The sequence below is a fragment of the Lytechinus pictus genome, chromosome 15, assembly GCF_037042905.1.
Source record: "Lytechinus pictus isolate F3 Inbred chromosome 15, Lp3.0, whole genome shotgun sequence".
NCBI lineage: Eukaryota > Metazoa > Echinodermata > Echinoidea > Temnopleuroida > Toxopneustidae > Lytechinus > Lytechinus pictus.
The window spans coordinates 10,133,428-10,150,028 of NC_087259.1; the positions used below are offsets into that span (position 1 = coordinate 10,133,428).

The 16,601-nt window shown below is 34.2% G+C and overlaps 1 protein-coding gene across 1 annotated transcript in view; it reads right to left on the bottom strand.

The window, feature by feature from the left end:
* LOC129277247 (guanine nucleotide exchange factor VAV2-like) overlaps positions 1–15,866 on the bottom strand; it is a 41,643-nt gene extending 25,777 nt beyond the window's left edge. Inside the window, exons 1-11 of the mRNA XM_064109989.1 lie at positions 15,838–15,866; positions 15,121–15,174; positions 13,782–13,911; positions 12,498–12,584; positions 10,346–10,414; positions 9,684–9,881; positions 7,972–8,067; positions 4,750–4,821; positions 3,435–3,508; positions 1,661–1,753; positions 986–1,052 (exon numbers count right to left, since the gene is read on the bottom strand). Coding sequence (XP_063966059.1) covers positions 986–1,052; positions 1,661–1,753; positions 3,435–3,508; positions 4,750–4,821; positions 7,972–8,067; positions 9,684–9,881; positions 10,346–10,414; positions 12,498–12,584; positions 13,782–13,911; positions 15,121–15,174; positions 15,838–15,866 — 969 coding nt within the window. The remainder of the gene's footprint in view (positions 1–985; positions 1,053–1,660; positions 1,754–3,434; positions 3,509–4,749; positions 4,822–7,971; positions 8,068–9,683; positions 9,882–10,345; positions 10,415–12,497; positions 12,585–13,781; positions 13,912–15,120; positions 15,175–15,837) is intronic.
* Between the last annotated feature and the right edge of the window lie 735 nt (positions 15,867–16,601).

Sequence of the window (16,601 nt, forward strand, 5' to 3'; positions counted from 1 at the left end):
TTAGTACATGTATTAGATTTGTAGCTCTTAAAGTTTTCACATTTTTTTACCAGTGCAATATAGGCCTACATATTTCAATAATACAATCGACATTGGATTAGTTTAAAACAAATTTAAAAAAAATAACAAAGCAACTTTCCTTACTTTAAGAGTAAAAACTGTGTTAAAATAACTTTGTGATATTTACAATCAGATGATAAAAATACTTTCAGTTTATCTAAATAGGTACTATTCATGCGACTCCTCATCTATTATATTAACCAAGTCAACAGATAATTTGCAAACATGCATGATATTATCTAACATGACCATTTATACTGGAGCAAAGTCAAATGCATACATGTAAAGTTGATGCTATATTTCTAGGTGTATTTTGATCTGCCATTCCCGTTTATGCACATACTATATTATATTTCATGTTACCATGGCATACATGTACACACACACACATAAAGAGAGACGCACACAAGAATAACATAAATGCGCGAGTTTGCTTTCAACACCGTAATGCAATAAGTTCATGAAAACACGTTATTTTCATCTCAAGCCAGCAAAATAATTATTCTTGAAAATAACATTACAATGTAATTCAAGATGACTTGTAAACTATAGATAATGTTATTCTTATGAGGAGAAAGTGAACAAAATTATTTGTATGAACTATATTAGCATAAGAACAAAAATGTATCTTTGACATAACAAAATGTTTGCTAAAAGTTTCATTGCGCTTTCAAAATAGAAAAATCAGAGAGTCAAATAGAAAATAAAAATTCTTCCACTTTTGCAGATAATATTTAACTTTTTTTTTTAATTAAAAAAAATGAAGAAATCTCATTGTGGCAATGTCAATATAAGAAACATTGAACATTGTATTTTCTATGCATGTTATTTCAAAAGTATGCAAGCATTTTTTAAAGTGTTTTTAATGCCTTATTTTCTTCTAATATCATTTTTTTTTAAGTTAACAAACTTTAAAGTAACCTACCCTTCCACCGCTTTTACAGACCAGCATGACTTTATCAAACAAGAAACAATATCTTGTCTGTGATGTGCTGAAAGAAAAAGACAATAAAAGTAATTCATTTCAAAACTGGTATTCTGACATCATTCAAACAAATGTTAAGAAGCATACTGACACATTTTTCAGACATGATATACCAAAGCTCTACATATATTTTTTCAGTCTAAAACAAAATACAAAGTGAATTCATTTATACATTACGATTTATCTTTCATGCAAAATAAAGATGTTTAAACATGTTTTATATGTGATAATGAAAAAATATTGCATATTCAATACTGGTTTTATGATTATTTTTTATATATGGCACTAACACCATATGACCAAAATACAGTTGATTATGAAAGGTTGATCACTATTGACCAAAAATGCTGCTTTGTATTAAAGCAACTCAGAGTTGGTACCAAAATGCCTGCTTTTCAAAGACGAGCACCGATAAAAGCCTCAATTTCATTTCCCCCTTCCCTGCTCTCACAGAAATTGCAGCTCATAATGAACGTATATACTGAATTTTCAGACTCTGTGGAATATTGTCATATCAGCAATATTTTGCAAGAGATTATCAACTAACATTAAAACCAAATATCAACCAGACTATTTGGGGGTTTAGTGATTATTGCCCTTCGGGATAGGACTTACTTCTTCTTGGCCCCCGTAATTCTAATCTTCAAGTCACCATCCTTCTGGTTCCTTCCGTAGGTGTTAAGACTTTCCCCTCTGTAACCGACCAAACTGCGTATGAAAAGACAAAATACAAAGAGAATGATAATCATTTGCACTAGTTTCTTCCGTAGGTGTTCAGTGTAGAACTATTGGGATCTTGTGAATATGTGTGCGATCCATGTGCACATTTTATGCATGAAGCAGCCTGCAGGCAGTGACCACTGATATGCAAGATTTGAATTTAAATTTTTTGTTAAAAAGTCACCAAATTCAATGTCTCAAATGGGCACATGAATGTTCATGGAATTTCAACAATTTGAGATCACTTTTAGTCCGTTTTAAGCCAAAAATTGGATTGCTACCACTACTCTTCCTAATACTTAATACAGGCTTTCCTATCACTTCTTGCAACGTCTGGTGTCAGCAAAAGGCAATCTACAATGTATGACCTATCAAATCTCAAGATATGCCAAATTTGATTTTCAAGTAATATCACACTTAAACCTTTGCACGCTGGTGTTGCAATTCTGCACATTCATACAATCAGATTCAACAATCGTAATAATTAGTTTTCTCCACTAACTTCATATTAGAGAAGCTAATAAAGTTCTTGGACAACATCTATATAATAATCATTAGTATCGTTGATGCAATATGGAAATCTTGATTCAAAGAAAATAACATGAAACTGTCATTATTCCCCAAAAAATTAATTCATCATCCAAAGAGTTAATCAACCAAAGAACAGATTAGCAAACTGGAGACTGAGTCGCATACTGTACATATGCTGCCTGGTGGGTGTTTCATAAAGTTGTTTGTAAGATACGAATGACTTGACACACGACTGGTGATCTTTACTTTATGCCAAGTGATATATCCCTATAATTGATTAATGACCTAAGATCATGTTCCAGTCATGCGTAAAGTTGTTCATAACTTTACAAACAGCTTTATGAAACACCCACCTGGGTGCCGTTTCATAAAGCTATTCGTATAAAGTTAAGAGCGACTTTAAGAACGACTGGTGAACCTTTCATACGAGCTAAATAATCACCAATGAACATTTTAATGGTGAATATCATTTACCACAAGAAAGGATCACCAGTCGTTCTTAAACTCACACTTAAATTACGAATAGCTTCATGAAACACCCACCTGGGTGCCGTTTCATAAAGCTATTCGTATAAAGTTAAGAGCGACTTTAAGAACGACTGGTGAACCTTTCTTACGCGCTAAACCATCGCCAATGTATATACCATTTGCAATAAGAAAGGATCACCAGTCATTCTTAAAGTCACACTTAACTTACGAACAGGTGGGTGTTTCATAAAGCTGTTCGTAAGTTAAGAGCGACTTTAAGAACGACTGGTGAACCTTTCTTACGCGCGTAACCATCGCCAATGAATATACCATTACCACAATAAAGGATCACCAGTCGTTCTTAAAGTCGCTCTTAACTTACGAACAGCTTTATGAAACGGCCCCCAGATTTATGAAACACCCACCAGGTGGGTGTTTCATAAAGCTGATTGTAAGATACAAATGACTTTACTCACGACTGGTGATCCTTTCTTGTGCTAAATGATATCCCTGTATAATTGATATATGACCTAAGAACATGTTCCAGTCGTGCGTAAAGTTGTGCGTAACTTTACGAAAAGCTTTATGAAACACCCACCAGGTATCTATGGAAAATGAATGTTGGCATAAGCAGGCAGTCTCTGAGAACAGGATTACTGATATACTTTACCTTGCTTGGATCGTTTCATTATACTGCATGAGTTCATGGTCCCTCTTCACCTCATTCACGTACATTGAAACATCCTGACAGAAAAAAGGGATGGATGGCATCATTTCTATCATTCAATTCGATTCAATTCAATCATGGTTTATTTCGTATAAAAACAATACATGTTACACAGCCAGAAGGCTGAAGTTAGCATGTTTACAATAAAATGTTACAATATTACAATTTAAACATGTAATGTACATAGATAATAAGTAATTTTTAAAGAGCAAGTGTACATAAAAATTCATTAAATATAATAAAATAGAATGGAAAAGAAACTATGTAAATACAATATTAAAAGTGATGAATATTAGACAATTAAAAATTCAAATATCAATTGAATCTATCAGTTCCATGATTTACTCATCAATAACGACTCTTGCTATAACGTTAAATCTTTCGCATATGGTATTGCCCATCAAAAGGTTTAAGGGTCAGCTCCTATCACTGAAGATTAGTTATCGTATGAACATAATAATAACTTTTTATTATTATTTAGTATTTATTAAGAATTTAACAACTTAATCATTTAACACAAAATGACACATAAATCAAGAGAATTAACACCAAACATAGTAATGAACATATTTACAGTGCATAAAAAGTATAGACAGAGAATGTTCAGACGTCAAACCTCCATTTACGAAAATGAGTGCAATTTTACCTTTCTTTTAATATCAATGTTGTATTCAATTTCTTTGTTACTCATTATTACAGTATGGTCTAAAGCAAGCAAAGTCAGGGATCTTATTTGAACATTTTAGCAAGTTCTTGTCGATGTATGAATGGCAAGTTGATTCCCCATTTAATCCAATTTCATGATATCTTGCATTTATTCTTGATATCCAGAATTTTATGAAATCAAATTCTTTACATAAAGAAATGATTTTGTGTTGTTAACAAAAGTCATTCCTTTAATGTCAAGAAATAGTATCGAATAAGAAAATGGCTTGCCATATTCTGGCTGGGCTGATAAAACCTTGTACATGTACCTCAAAATTTGAAAAAAATTGAGGGCAACTTAGGAAAGGCTGTATTTCAAATATATAGCAATAGTGGCAGTCTCATATTGTCTGAAAACAGTCTCCTGATACCTGTGAAGGACTCTTTCGTGGCAAAAGAGGGTTGCTACCCATTTTATAACTCTAAAATTTAGCTTATTCTGAGCAGTCCAGTCATAAAAATATTTTCATTATGAGATACAAGGTTTTAACAGCCTAGAGATGATATGTATGTCGACATACGCTGGCTAAAGCATGACAGCCCTTTTACATACCTGCATCTCATCAAGTGCTTCATCAAGTTCTTTCCTCTCTTGATGCGTTTTGTCTGTGCTCTTCACCAATTCCTGTTCAGATCAATATAATGCAATCATTAATCAATCAATTGAATACTTGACAATTCCTGCGTTAAGAGCGTTAATCTTCAGAGATTGGTCAACAACAGTACATTCAACACCATGAACACATCTCATATTGTTCTCTTTCATTAGTTTCTAAGGTCCGTATTCAGAAGTCAGGTTTAAAATACACCGTGGTCTAACTCTACTAAAGTTATGGGGAGCCAAAAAATTCAAAAATTCTGTTTATATTGTACATTTCTTATGTTTTACTTTATTGTCTCCTTTTGCTTTCATAATGAAGAAAAATACTTCAGTTATCATTCCCAGACAGTTACAAACTATTTGGATGTCATGTGAGTTAATAAATTGAATGTGTACTGTTAGGGATTTGTGCTCCAGTTGGCTCTCCATAGTTACACTACGACTTAATACCAGGGTTTAATTTAAACCAGAGTTCAGAATACGGGCCCATGTGATTACAGAACTCATTTACAGTTTGCCTGGGAACTCTCTCTTCTTATTCTTTCCTGCACTTGGGATTCATTGTTCAGCTAAACATTTCTTTCAATTTGTAGTTTCTCACTCATTGTCCATGCTGAATAGGCCTCTTATGGTGATGATGAATGATGGTGGCACATTTATTGACGAAACAAATGAATTACAAGTAATGGGGGAGTTTTTAAAGCTTGCCATAATGCATAATACAAGTAGCCTTCTACATTGAACTTCCTTTATTAAAACAGCTTAAAAATCCTTTTAAATTGATAATTTTCATGCATACATTACAAGTACATGTAAATCTACTACTTAATACCTCCTACATGTATTTAAGTACATGATGATTGAAAAGCTTCAAAAGACTAGGTATTGATTTTCTTTCTTTTACTACTCACACATAGAATTAAAAGCCCCCTCACACCTGACCAAATGTAGGCGGACGAAGGATGACGAATGGAAAAAATGCACGAAATGTACGCGAATTCAATGAATTCAAATAAAATTTCTGTCAAATCATGCGATCAGTAACTATTGTCAAATTTTATCAACGAACGGTAAGCGAAGGATAAATATGACATGCGAAGGATATCAATTGTTTGGTCCACCTCTTTGAGTAAATTGCAGCCGAAGGCGAGCGAAGGGTTGATATAACCCAATAAGACGAACGAACAATGAGCAATGGTTAATATGGCGTGCGATTAGAAACAAAGATGAGGGGATACATGTAGATCGCGCGTCCTTGTACATTTGTGTCATCGAGTTGCTTCGCTAAGGGTTCTTACGAAGTTTCGAGATCGGTCCACTTTGGCAAAAGCGCGATGAGGGGCTATGCGCGACAATAACACACGAACGATAAACGAATGATTACCACAGACTAAATAAGACATCCAAATTGAAACAGATGAACAATGATTTTTCAATTCGTCTGGAAATTTTAAACATGTTCAAAATTTCCGCGCGAATTTGAATAATCGCAGCTGTTTAGTTCAGAAGGTGTACGAACCCAAACACGAAGGGTAAATATGATTTACTATGAGTTACCATTGAAGACGATTTTTAAAAATGCCTTTCGCCAGCCATCGCAAGGCATATTTCAGGCAATTCGGTTAGGTGTGAGGGGGCCTTTAAAGGACATGGTGACTATTGATAGATTGGGGATTAAGTACACAACTTTCAATAGAAACTCTTGTTTGTACGTGAACAATGTATTTCCTGTTCATTCATCTACTCCCATTATTCACCCTATTACAGAGTATGGCCTTGTATAACACGCCTTAATAGCTTAATAATTGATCATGGGGATAACTTATAGGCCTGACCATACAAAATTATGATCAAAGCACAATCAATCGCAGAAATCAGCACCACAATCGATTGGTAAGCTTTATGATATCAGGCCAAATGCTACTGTGGGAGCACATAATAATAATAATAATACAAACATTTATAGGGCGCTTAATACGGGCGTTTCTAAGCGCGCTGTGTTCTGAATTTAACTTTACATGTGAAAAAAAATTCAATGGGCATAATAACACAAAGTGTGACAAAAATCATTAAGAGAGAGAAAAAAAATACTAACAGATTAAAACTGGTGTGCACCTCCAATGACCAGCCCACAACTGGGATTCATTGATTGAAAAGGTATGTTTTGAGCAGGGCCTGAAACTGACTGACGGACTTGGCACTATGCATGTAAGAGGGTAACATTAGGGACTTGATTATGTGCCTAATGCTTAAGATCAAGGGGCTGACTTTTATGACTGACCATACAAAATTATAATCAAAGCACAATCAATCGCAGAAATCAGCACCACAATCAATTGCTAAGCTTTATGATATCAGGCCAAATGCTACTGTGGGAGCACATTATGATCAGGACCTCCCATGCTAGAAGGCACCTGTTTATATTCCATTGTAAATTTGGTATCTGGGGCCCGTTGCAGAAAGAGTTGCAATCAATCGCAACTCTAAAAATCATGCGCAACTTGATTTTCAACCAATCAACAGCGCGCATTTGGGACTTGCCATTGATTTTTTGACTTGCGTTTAAACGCAACTCTTTCTGCAACGACCCCCTGAAACCCCTGATAAACTTTGTTATAATAAAGTTCATAATATAACGTGACCTAATGTTTGCTCCTGACTAAATATCTTTGAAGATATGTGATTAAGGTTAAAGTTGTAATAGGATTTTTCATTTCAGAATAGCTTATAATTTTATTTAGAATTAATACATGTACGTTTGCTTTAAGGGTTTAAAAGGCATTTCATTAAGTACATAATTTTCCCATTGGAGCATGACATGTGACTAACTACATGTACCTAATGAATTAAAGTGATGTAGCAAACTTCATATCTTTGCCAACAATAGAATTTAAATTTGAAAATTAGGCAGGACCTTATCAATTTATTTTTAATCATTTTATCTATTTATTTATCTATCTATCTATATATCTATTTATTTATTTATTCATTTACTTACCTACTTACCTATTTACTTGTTTATTTAATATATTCATTTATTTATTCATTCATTTATTTATTTAAAATTTATCTATTTCTTTATCTATTTATCAATCTATTTACTTATTTATTATTTTTAAAAAAAATTTCAACTTCCAAAATTTTAGAACTGAAGAAATATGAACTATTTCTCACCTTTAGAAGAAGATGGTACTTGAGTATTCTCTGCATAGGGACACTTAGTAGATCACGCAACCGGAATTTCCTGTCGTTCGCTCTCCTCTCACAGTCCTGTTTGATAAAGAGAATAATAGCTAGATTTATATTACGCTTTTGCCGAGGATAAAAGGCACAACTATTATTGCCCCAGCTTTTATTTTTACATGAGCTGTTACCATGACAACACAATATCTGATACATGCAAATACTGCGCCTTGCCCGTCTTTACCAAATTTCATGACCCAAATTTCAGGAGCGATCCATGCAATGTTTACCATCATATGCTTCCATGGCAACAGTTACCAAGACATAAGGAAAATATGTCTTTTCCATCTTTACCCAAGACCAAAGATTGTGCCAAATTCAATGAGAACTAGACAAAACCTGAGGAAGTAGTTTGATCCGCAACATTTCCAACAGACTTACTACCACAAAGATCTGCCTGTTTTGACTGCAAAGAAACGTTGTTAGCACTAACAGTGTGCTAATAGAGGCTCTGTTACAACCGGTATTTGCAGCAGCAATGCCTAATGTTACAAAACACTGCATTACTTACGCATTGAAATAAATATTTTTAACTTCACAATCCATAAGATGTGACTGGGCTTACTATTAGCAATCTGTTAGGTTAACAACATTTTTGTACGGCCGGCACTGCCCTACTTTTTATACACCGATTCCTAATGTATATACCCCCTTCAATCTTAGTTTTGAGGGGCATGAAAAAGTACATCTTTTATGAACTTTGATAATGTAGAAATTGATAACAATAGCAACATTACTAGGGTTCCTCTAAACTACTTTTCAGTCCACCTCCCTCTGTTTTCTGTTTGTTTGTTTTTCACTCCTTGTTTCAATTTTTTTTTAGGAAATATTTTTTTCTCTCTCTTTTTCTTTTCTTGTAACATATTGATATTAAAACAAGTTGACAACTACTTATACTTTTAATAATAGGGAAACTATAAATTACAAGCTCTGCTTTTTAATAGTTTGCCCTTCATATCCTTATCTTATTGATATATCTGTCTCCAATCTGAATGTTCAATTGTATAACATTTGTCTTATTTATTATGAATAATGATGATGTATTGTATTGTTTTATTATTAATGATTTACTGTCTTTTGATGGATGTTACATTGTATTTGATATTTCAGGAGATATGAAAATAAACCAAACTGAACTGAAAGTAAACTGAAAGTAATTACTCAAGTCCTTTACAGACATGTTTCTAGATTTACCTAGTTCTCAGAATCTGGCCATTTTCAGACCTGGGTGAAAAGTGGAAAATGTAGATTAAATGATCCAAAGCTACATAAAGGACCTACACTACACTGACTTGCACAAAAGACAATACTGAAACAAGTTACCAAACAACCGTGGTATACCTGGGTCCCATCTTACGAAGAGTTGTGATAGATCCAGTCATCCTCAACTACCCGGTATATGGAAATCCACCAATGTCATAATTTTCTACGGGATATTTTAAACAGTGTCCTTTCTAAACAAAAAAGATGAAGCACACTGAACTGTCAAGACAAGTATGAATGCATGAGTATACATCATATCTAGAATACACTTTGAACAAAGAACATTTTAGGTGTTGGCATTGCTGGCTTTCCATAGTTGTGGTTGATCGGGAAAGGATCTTAACCCTTTGTAAGCTGGGGGCCCTGATCTTCAACCTTACCTCGATCCTTCCCCTGACTGTAGGGTTACTGCTGACTTTCTCTATGTAGTTCTGAGCTTCAAGCATGTGCGCACAGTAGAAGCCATAGATGAGGAAGTCTGGCTTGTGCTTCTTGAAGGCCTGGGCCATGGTCGGACTGGGCCTCCTGTAAGCATCGTCCAGGTCTTTTAAAAACCCTTTGTGCCGCCTCAGAAGTTCCTGCGAATGGTTTAGAAGGATGATGGCAATCACAATACATCTTGATCAGAATTATAATTGCCAACTTGCAATTTAAGAAAAAAGAAAGGAGGGCAAGAAGATGAAAATATAGCCAGGAACAGTCCCTAGTAATTAGATATGGGGAAGATGACTTGAAGGCAACACCACTTTTTCCTCTATTGAATAACAGGGATGTTGTACACTCAAACAGTCCCAAACCCTTGTATAAAAGGCTATTTTTTTCTTCCCTTTCCGCCCATTGTTGTTCTTTTTTGTTGTATTTTTTTATTACTTGAAAAATCATGAGGGGCACCCCCTGTCCCACCCCTACGCATTATTGTATACCAAATGACCACCTTTTAGACATTTAAATCACTATTTGGACACATCATGCTCCAGGGATGTGCTCTATCATATAACCATCAATGAGATGTGATAAATAATGTGTGTGGGTTGGTTCTTACCTCAATGTTCAGGAATATCCTGTCAATTTCCGATCTCTCTAGGAATTTTTTCAGAGGTCTGATAAATTGCTGAAAGGAAATTGGTAAAATGTTATGAAGTCATAAGTAATGACAAAGTCTACAAGAGAAAATGTATGTTTTATCTGTAAAACTTATGAGGAAGGTCTACATGTTTATGAAGGATTTGAGGGAATTGTCTGTACACTATAGATTAACAAAACTAATTTCAACCAATATTTATTTCACCATGCTACTGTGATTTCACAAACAGTTAAAGAAGAGTGGATGTCTGACAACTGTTTCCTCATTGACTTTTACCGTTGCAATAAGACTCATGTGTTATATTTTGTTTCTTCTCAAAGTGAAAATTACCAACAAAGTATGAATTTTCATATCAAATGAAAGTTTATCATGTAATCTGTTGAAGAAAAAAGAAATAAGTCATGGTCATTGATACTTGCTTGAATTCAATTTAATTCAATTAAATTCGAATATGAATTCGAAAGTACAAAAATCATTTCATTTTCAACTTTCATTTTACCAAGGAACATGAACAGAGCTGCCAAGTTGTATTTTGCATTTTCAGTATTCTTATCCCCCCAAATTAGTATTTTGACCAAAAAAAACTGTATTTTTACCATGTGAGATAAATATTTTGTATTTTTCCTCAAAAAAGTGTATTTCATAATAAAATGCTTGGCGCACTCGCTCATCACGGCGCTCAAGCTGCATGCAAGCTAAAATGCGCACTGCTCTTGCAGATGAAAAAAATAACCCATTGAAACTTGTGTATATCTCACCCTGGTTTTTACAAAATGATTGAAAAAAAACAAGTTACCTGAAATTACATTGATCTAATAACCATATTTGTGTACGTTTTATGAAATAGAGACATATAGAGATGATTTTTCTCAAAACGTATTTTTTAAAGAAAAAAACGTACTGCCGTATTTTGGTTGCAAAAACATACTTAATACAGCTAAAACGTACTGGTTGGCAGGTCTGCATGAACCAGTGATTATACAGCCGTGCTTAACTTATATCAGCTCTATGAAACCGTATTACATGTAGCTTTATAGTTGCTTGTTTACTACCAAATGATCTAATTCCCAAATCTTCTAACACCATGGTTGATAACCCACATGGTCTACAACAAATATGGTCTACATGCAATTACAGCTTGGTCCAACCAGCACTTGACCTACAATCGTCTAGATCGCCCAAATGGTCTAATTTCCACTTCATCTACACAATTATTCAGCACTTTTATAAATAAAAGAAAATTTGATGACTAAATAGTTCATCTCATCATATGGACTATGTGGTGCTAGACCAAATGGATATTTCACAAAATGGAAATTGGCAAAATGGTGAATGCAGGGGTGTGAGTGGTCACAAATAAAAAGATCTGAAAAAAGCTGAAGAGTGTTGAAAAAGTCTGAAATAGAAAGAGCTCCCATACTTTTTGTACAGAGGAATGCCAAAAATAAGCTGGGAAAAAAAATCTGAAATCAGATAAAAATCTGAACTCACACACCCCTGTAAATGGGATAAAATGTGATAGGCCTCTTAATTAGTAGACAAACTGGTTGTACACGGCCTAGGATTAGAACATGTGGGATGAGACCAAATGGATAGTAGATGATACTAAGTGATTGAAGACCAAGGCCCGTATTCTGAAGTCGGGTTTAACTTAAAATCAGGTTTAAAGTTGTGGTTATCATACTTCAGCTCATTTGGCTCTCAAATCATTCATAATTGTCTAAGAAGTATAAATAGATGATTGTCTTCACCATCGATGAATAAGGAAAGAGCACAGTAAACATACAACTGAATAAAAAAAAATTGGTACTTTTGGCTTTCCATACTTAAACCACAACTTTAAACCCGAGTTTAAGTTAAACCCGACTTCATAATTAGGGCCCAAGTGGTTCTATAAAGAGCAAATGGTTCTAGACCTACTGTACATGTAGGTAGGATAAGACAGTGTGGAATGAGACCAAACAGAAAATATATGAAGCAGAGTAGAGCAAGTGGTTCTAGACCAAGTAGTTCTAGCCCAAGTGGTTGCACACCAAGTAGTTCTAAAGCAAGTGGTTCTCAGACCAAGTTGTTGTGGACCAAGTCGCTATTTGCCCACCCGGGTACATACCTCACACAGCATGGATAGTGCTTCAACGTATTTCTTTTCTGTCTCAACTATCTCTGTCCGGCAGAAATCCCGCTTTGCTAATTTAGGCTGAAATGATAATAAACAACCACTTAATAGATATATGGTACTTATCATTAATTCAGATATTACAATAATGGTTATTTAGTTCTAAACTCATTTTATATCCTGAATCTATACAAGTACATGGTTATGTACAATGTACACAAATGTAGAGGCATGCTTTTCACATTATCTTTGTGTCAATATTTTTTTGAATGCAAGTCAAGTTTACAGTGCAAATTAAAGCATGAAATTTATAATCAAAATCTTGTTTGATATTTGTTCATAAAAATATCAATCTATAATATTGCAAGTATTGTTTTTTTTTTCATTATTACCATTATCATCATCATCATAATGATCATCATTATCATCATCGTCATCATAATTACCTTACCATCAGTTATCATAACCATTACTGGTTCGAATTTCTTCATTAGCTTCTTCAACTGCTTCCTTCATTCATTTCAATTCTAGTACATGTATTTGATAGTTCAAGTTTACATGTACAATTAACAATCATATTCCTCCTCTTTGCTTTTTAACATCTTGTAGCTACATGTATCTTCTTTCATGCAGTACAAGCTACATTTATATGTATTTCAAATGCCGAATAAATCATAATAATAATAAGTACATTTACACATTAACAGAGTGCTTGAAACTCGACAATCTGCAAACAATGTTTCCTCAACTAAAGCATCATCTTCATTGGCAATGTTCACATTATAAACATAAACATTTTGTATGCTACACAGGAAAATCCATTCACTTGATTTATCACAGAAATGGCAAAATATCTATAAAAAAAAGCAAAAATTGAAATCATGACGATGCTGTTTCCTCATTTAAGCTTCCTCTTTGCTTTGTTTAATTTTAGTTTCTCTTTACTCTTGATAAGTGGAAAACAAAAAAAATTCTTGAGCATGTTTTCATTTAGTCTATTTCGAGGCAGCCATGTTTGTTTGTTTTTTATAACTCTTCTATCATTATACACTATTTTGACAAACACGTTTTTTTTTTGCCAAAGCAGAGATGTTGGTGTTGCTGGCTTTCCATAGTCATGATTGACCCATTGCTCCCAGATCTCTAAATTGTTCATCAATATATTAAAAATCAATATTCAAGATAAATGTAGAATTGTTGAAAGTGTGAACAAAGCTACTCATACAATAACAGATAGAAACACTCGTCTCAAGTGTATTCACACAGGTCATTAATCACCTCGCTTTGTCGTTGAGCCCTCTGGCTGGTGAGTTCTCGCCGAATATTGACCAGATCGTCATAAATCTTGTCCCCTTCGTCTTCATCCACCGTGTCGTAAATGTCGCCCTCGTTTGCAAGATCATGCTCACTGTTTGGAAAAGCAAACATCCAGCAAATGATGATAATTAATAATAATCCGCTTTTACATAGCGCTTTAATACATCGGAACGTGTCTAAGCCCTTTACAGATATATCATTACCCCAATATATACAGATATATTATTTGAAATTGCCTCTTTCAAATTAAACACAGCACTTTGCAAGAGAAGTGAATATATCACAAGAGTTGCGTGCCAATTGCTAAAGCCATCGATAAGGGTCTTTTGAGTATTTACATTAGCTGTGTATATGTGTACATACATGTATGTATGTACATGTATGTACTTCAATGATACCTTGACCAATGCCACTTTTAATGTCCACTTTAGTATTAAAAAGGAAACATAAAGGATAACCTTTTTTTCTATGATACAATGTAATTTTTCAAGGTTGATCTAAATGGAAAAAATAATATCAGTAAGCTGTTTTATTTTCATGTGCAGATTACACTTACACTTTCACTTTCTTTTTCAGACATTCAGAAATGGTGTACAGTACTTCTTGAATCGTAATAATAATTTTTGAAAGAAAGCCATGAGCAAAATGTCCACTAAGACTACTCTATTCGAGGCATTGTCATTGTTGTCTACCACAATATTAGAGACTAAGAAACCAATGTTGTTGTTTATTTGACTTTTTAAATTTCATTCTTCAATTGGTGTTAACAGTGACCATCTAAGGCACTGCCATTTTGGACATGATCAATAAAATATAGAATAAAATATTTTTTTAAATCAATGCAAAAGTATTCCCCCTGCACATATTCAGATTGCCTCTTTCAAATAGATAAAACTTTTGTATCTGACTGAGTGGATTATCAAGATAACAACACCACGGCCGACATCACAGCCCATACTACTGAATAACTTTTGCCACATGCATTGTAACAAATAAATTACTTTTGCCCTATGCATTGTTAACAATTACCACTTTGATGATGGCATCAATAACAATGACCATTTTTATGTTTTAAAAAGTCACATCTTGTATGTATACATGTACATATATGTACTTTTTTCCCCCGAGGCTTGTCACTTTGAACTATCTGATGGTTCTTCAAAGCCAAGGATGTGTGTATTGCTATCATCATTAAAAGCGCAATCACATTAAAAGCTTACATTACCACATCATAATATAGGGATATCCGTACTTGTTTTTCAAGCATCGCTTGTGCAAACCATCCCACACATGTACTTACTCAGCCAAATCCTCTAGCCCTCCATAAATGTCTTCTTGCTCCGTCTTGAAGGGCCTGGATGAGGGGGGGAAAACATGGAGAATAATTTATAGCGGTAAGAAATGGCGCTTTTTATTACCAATCATGCATAGTAAACAGTGCCCACGGGCTACTTAGTGTGGCAATCGATCACCATTAGTGGAGAGATATGTGTCTCGTACAAGAACCTAGAAATTAGACCCTCCCCCCTCCCTGCATGCAAACTGAAATGGAAAGCTTTGTTGGGTCTTACAAAAAGATCAGGATTCTCTCAATCATTGCATTAATTGGTTCTTGGTAGACTTTGCAATATTAGCTAATTCTGGCACCTTTTGGTTTTTATGAACATCAGATGCAATGTCATTTTTTATAACAATCAATAATACCATGTAAAAAGGGTACAATTGATATTTGATGTGGTAATCCGATTGGAAGCTAATACAGTGTAAAATGTAGCTGGGTACTGGGATAATTCTAAGAGATACGATTCCAAGAAAATTTTGCTGAAGTACGCACTACCGAACTCAGATTTCCATATATTTTCATAATATAATATCTATGTATTTTAATGACATGAACGGTTTGTGCAAATTGAAATTTTAAACATCAAGACCAAGTTGCACAGAAAACTTGTTAAGATTTGTGGATGGCTCATTAATATTTCTTTTATTCTTTTGTTGATAAGTTTCTTTCACAAACCTTAAATGAGAGTGGGTTCGGATTGGCATGTGGGTTTCTGACTACAAATCGTGTACATGAATGATAAACTGTATACCACAACACTTGTTTGTGGTATGCCGTGCGTTGACAACTCGCTATTAAGTTTGGTCTCAACTTAACGACAAGATTCCACTCTTACCATATTTTGTATCAAAAATGAAAAAAAAAACATCCTTATCGTTATCGATCATTGCTACTAATACAAGACCTTGCTCAGATTGCATACATGAACGTATACATGTACATGTATGAGAAAACTAGCATGAGGGTGATTAATACCACTGCCCTATCCTGCCATGGCAAGTTTCAAATGCATTTGATTTGATTTGATTTGATTTGACTTTATTTTACATATTTCACAAGTACAAACAAAATTATGAAACAATATCAGAAAACTTATGAGAATACAAATCAGACAAGGCATAACAATTATTTCAAATTAAAGAAAATAGCGATTTGGAATTGAAGACAATTTAAAAGAGTGAAAAATTTGGAAAATGGGTCTTGCATGTATCATGTAGATGTATGTATACCCCAAGACAAATAGTGCAAAATTTCATGAGCGATAGTCAAAAGCTGTGGAAGCAATGACAGGGTTCCCACAGAAATTTGAAAACAGAATTCCATGACTTTTTCATGACTAAATTGCTGCTTTCCATGACTTCCCGTGATGTCCCGGGAGTTATGTAGAATTTGGGATGTCACAAAACTGGGGAAAATGGAAATCATGAACACCAATTATA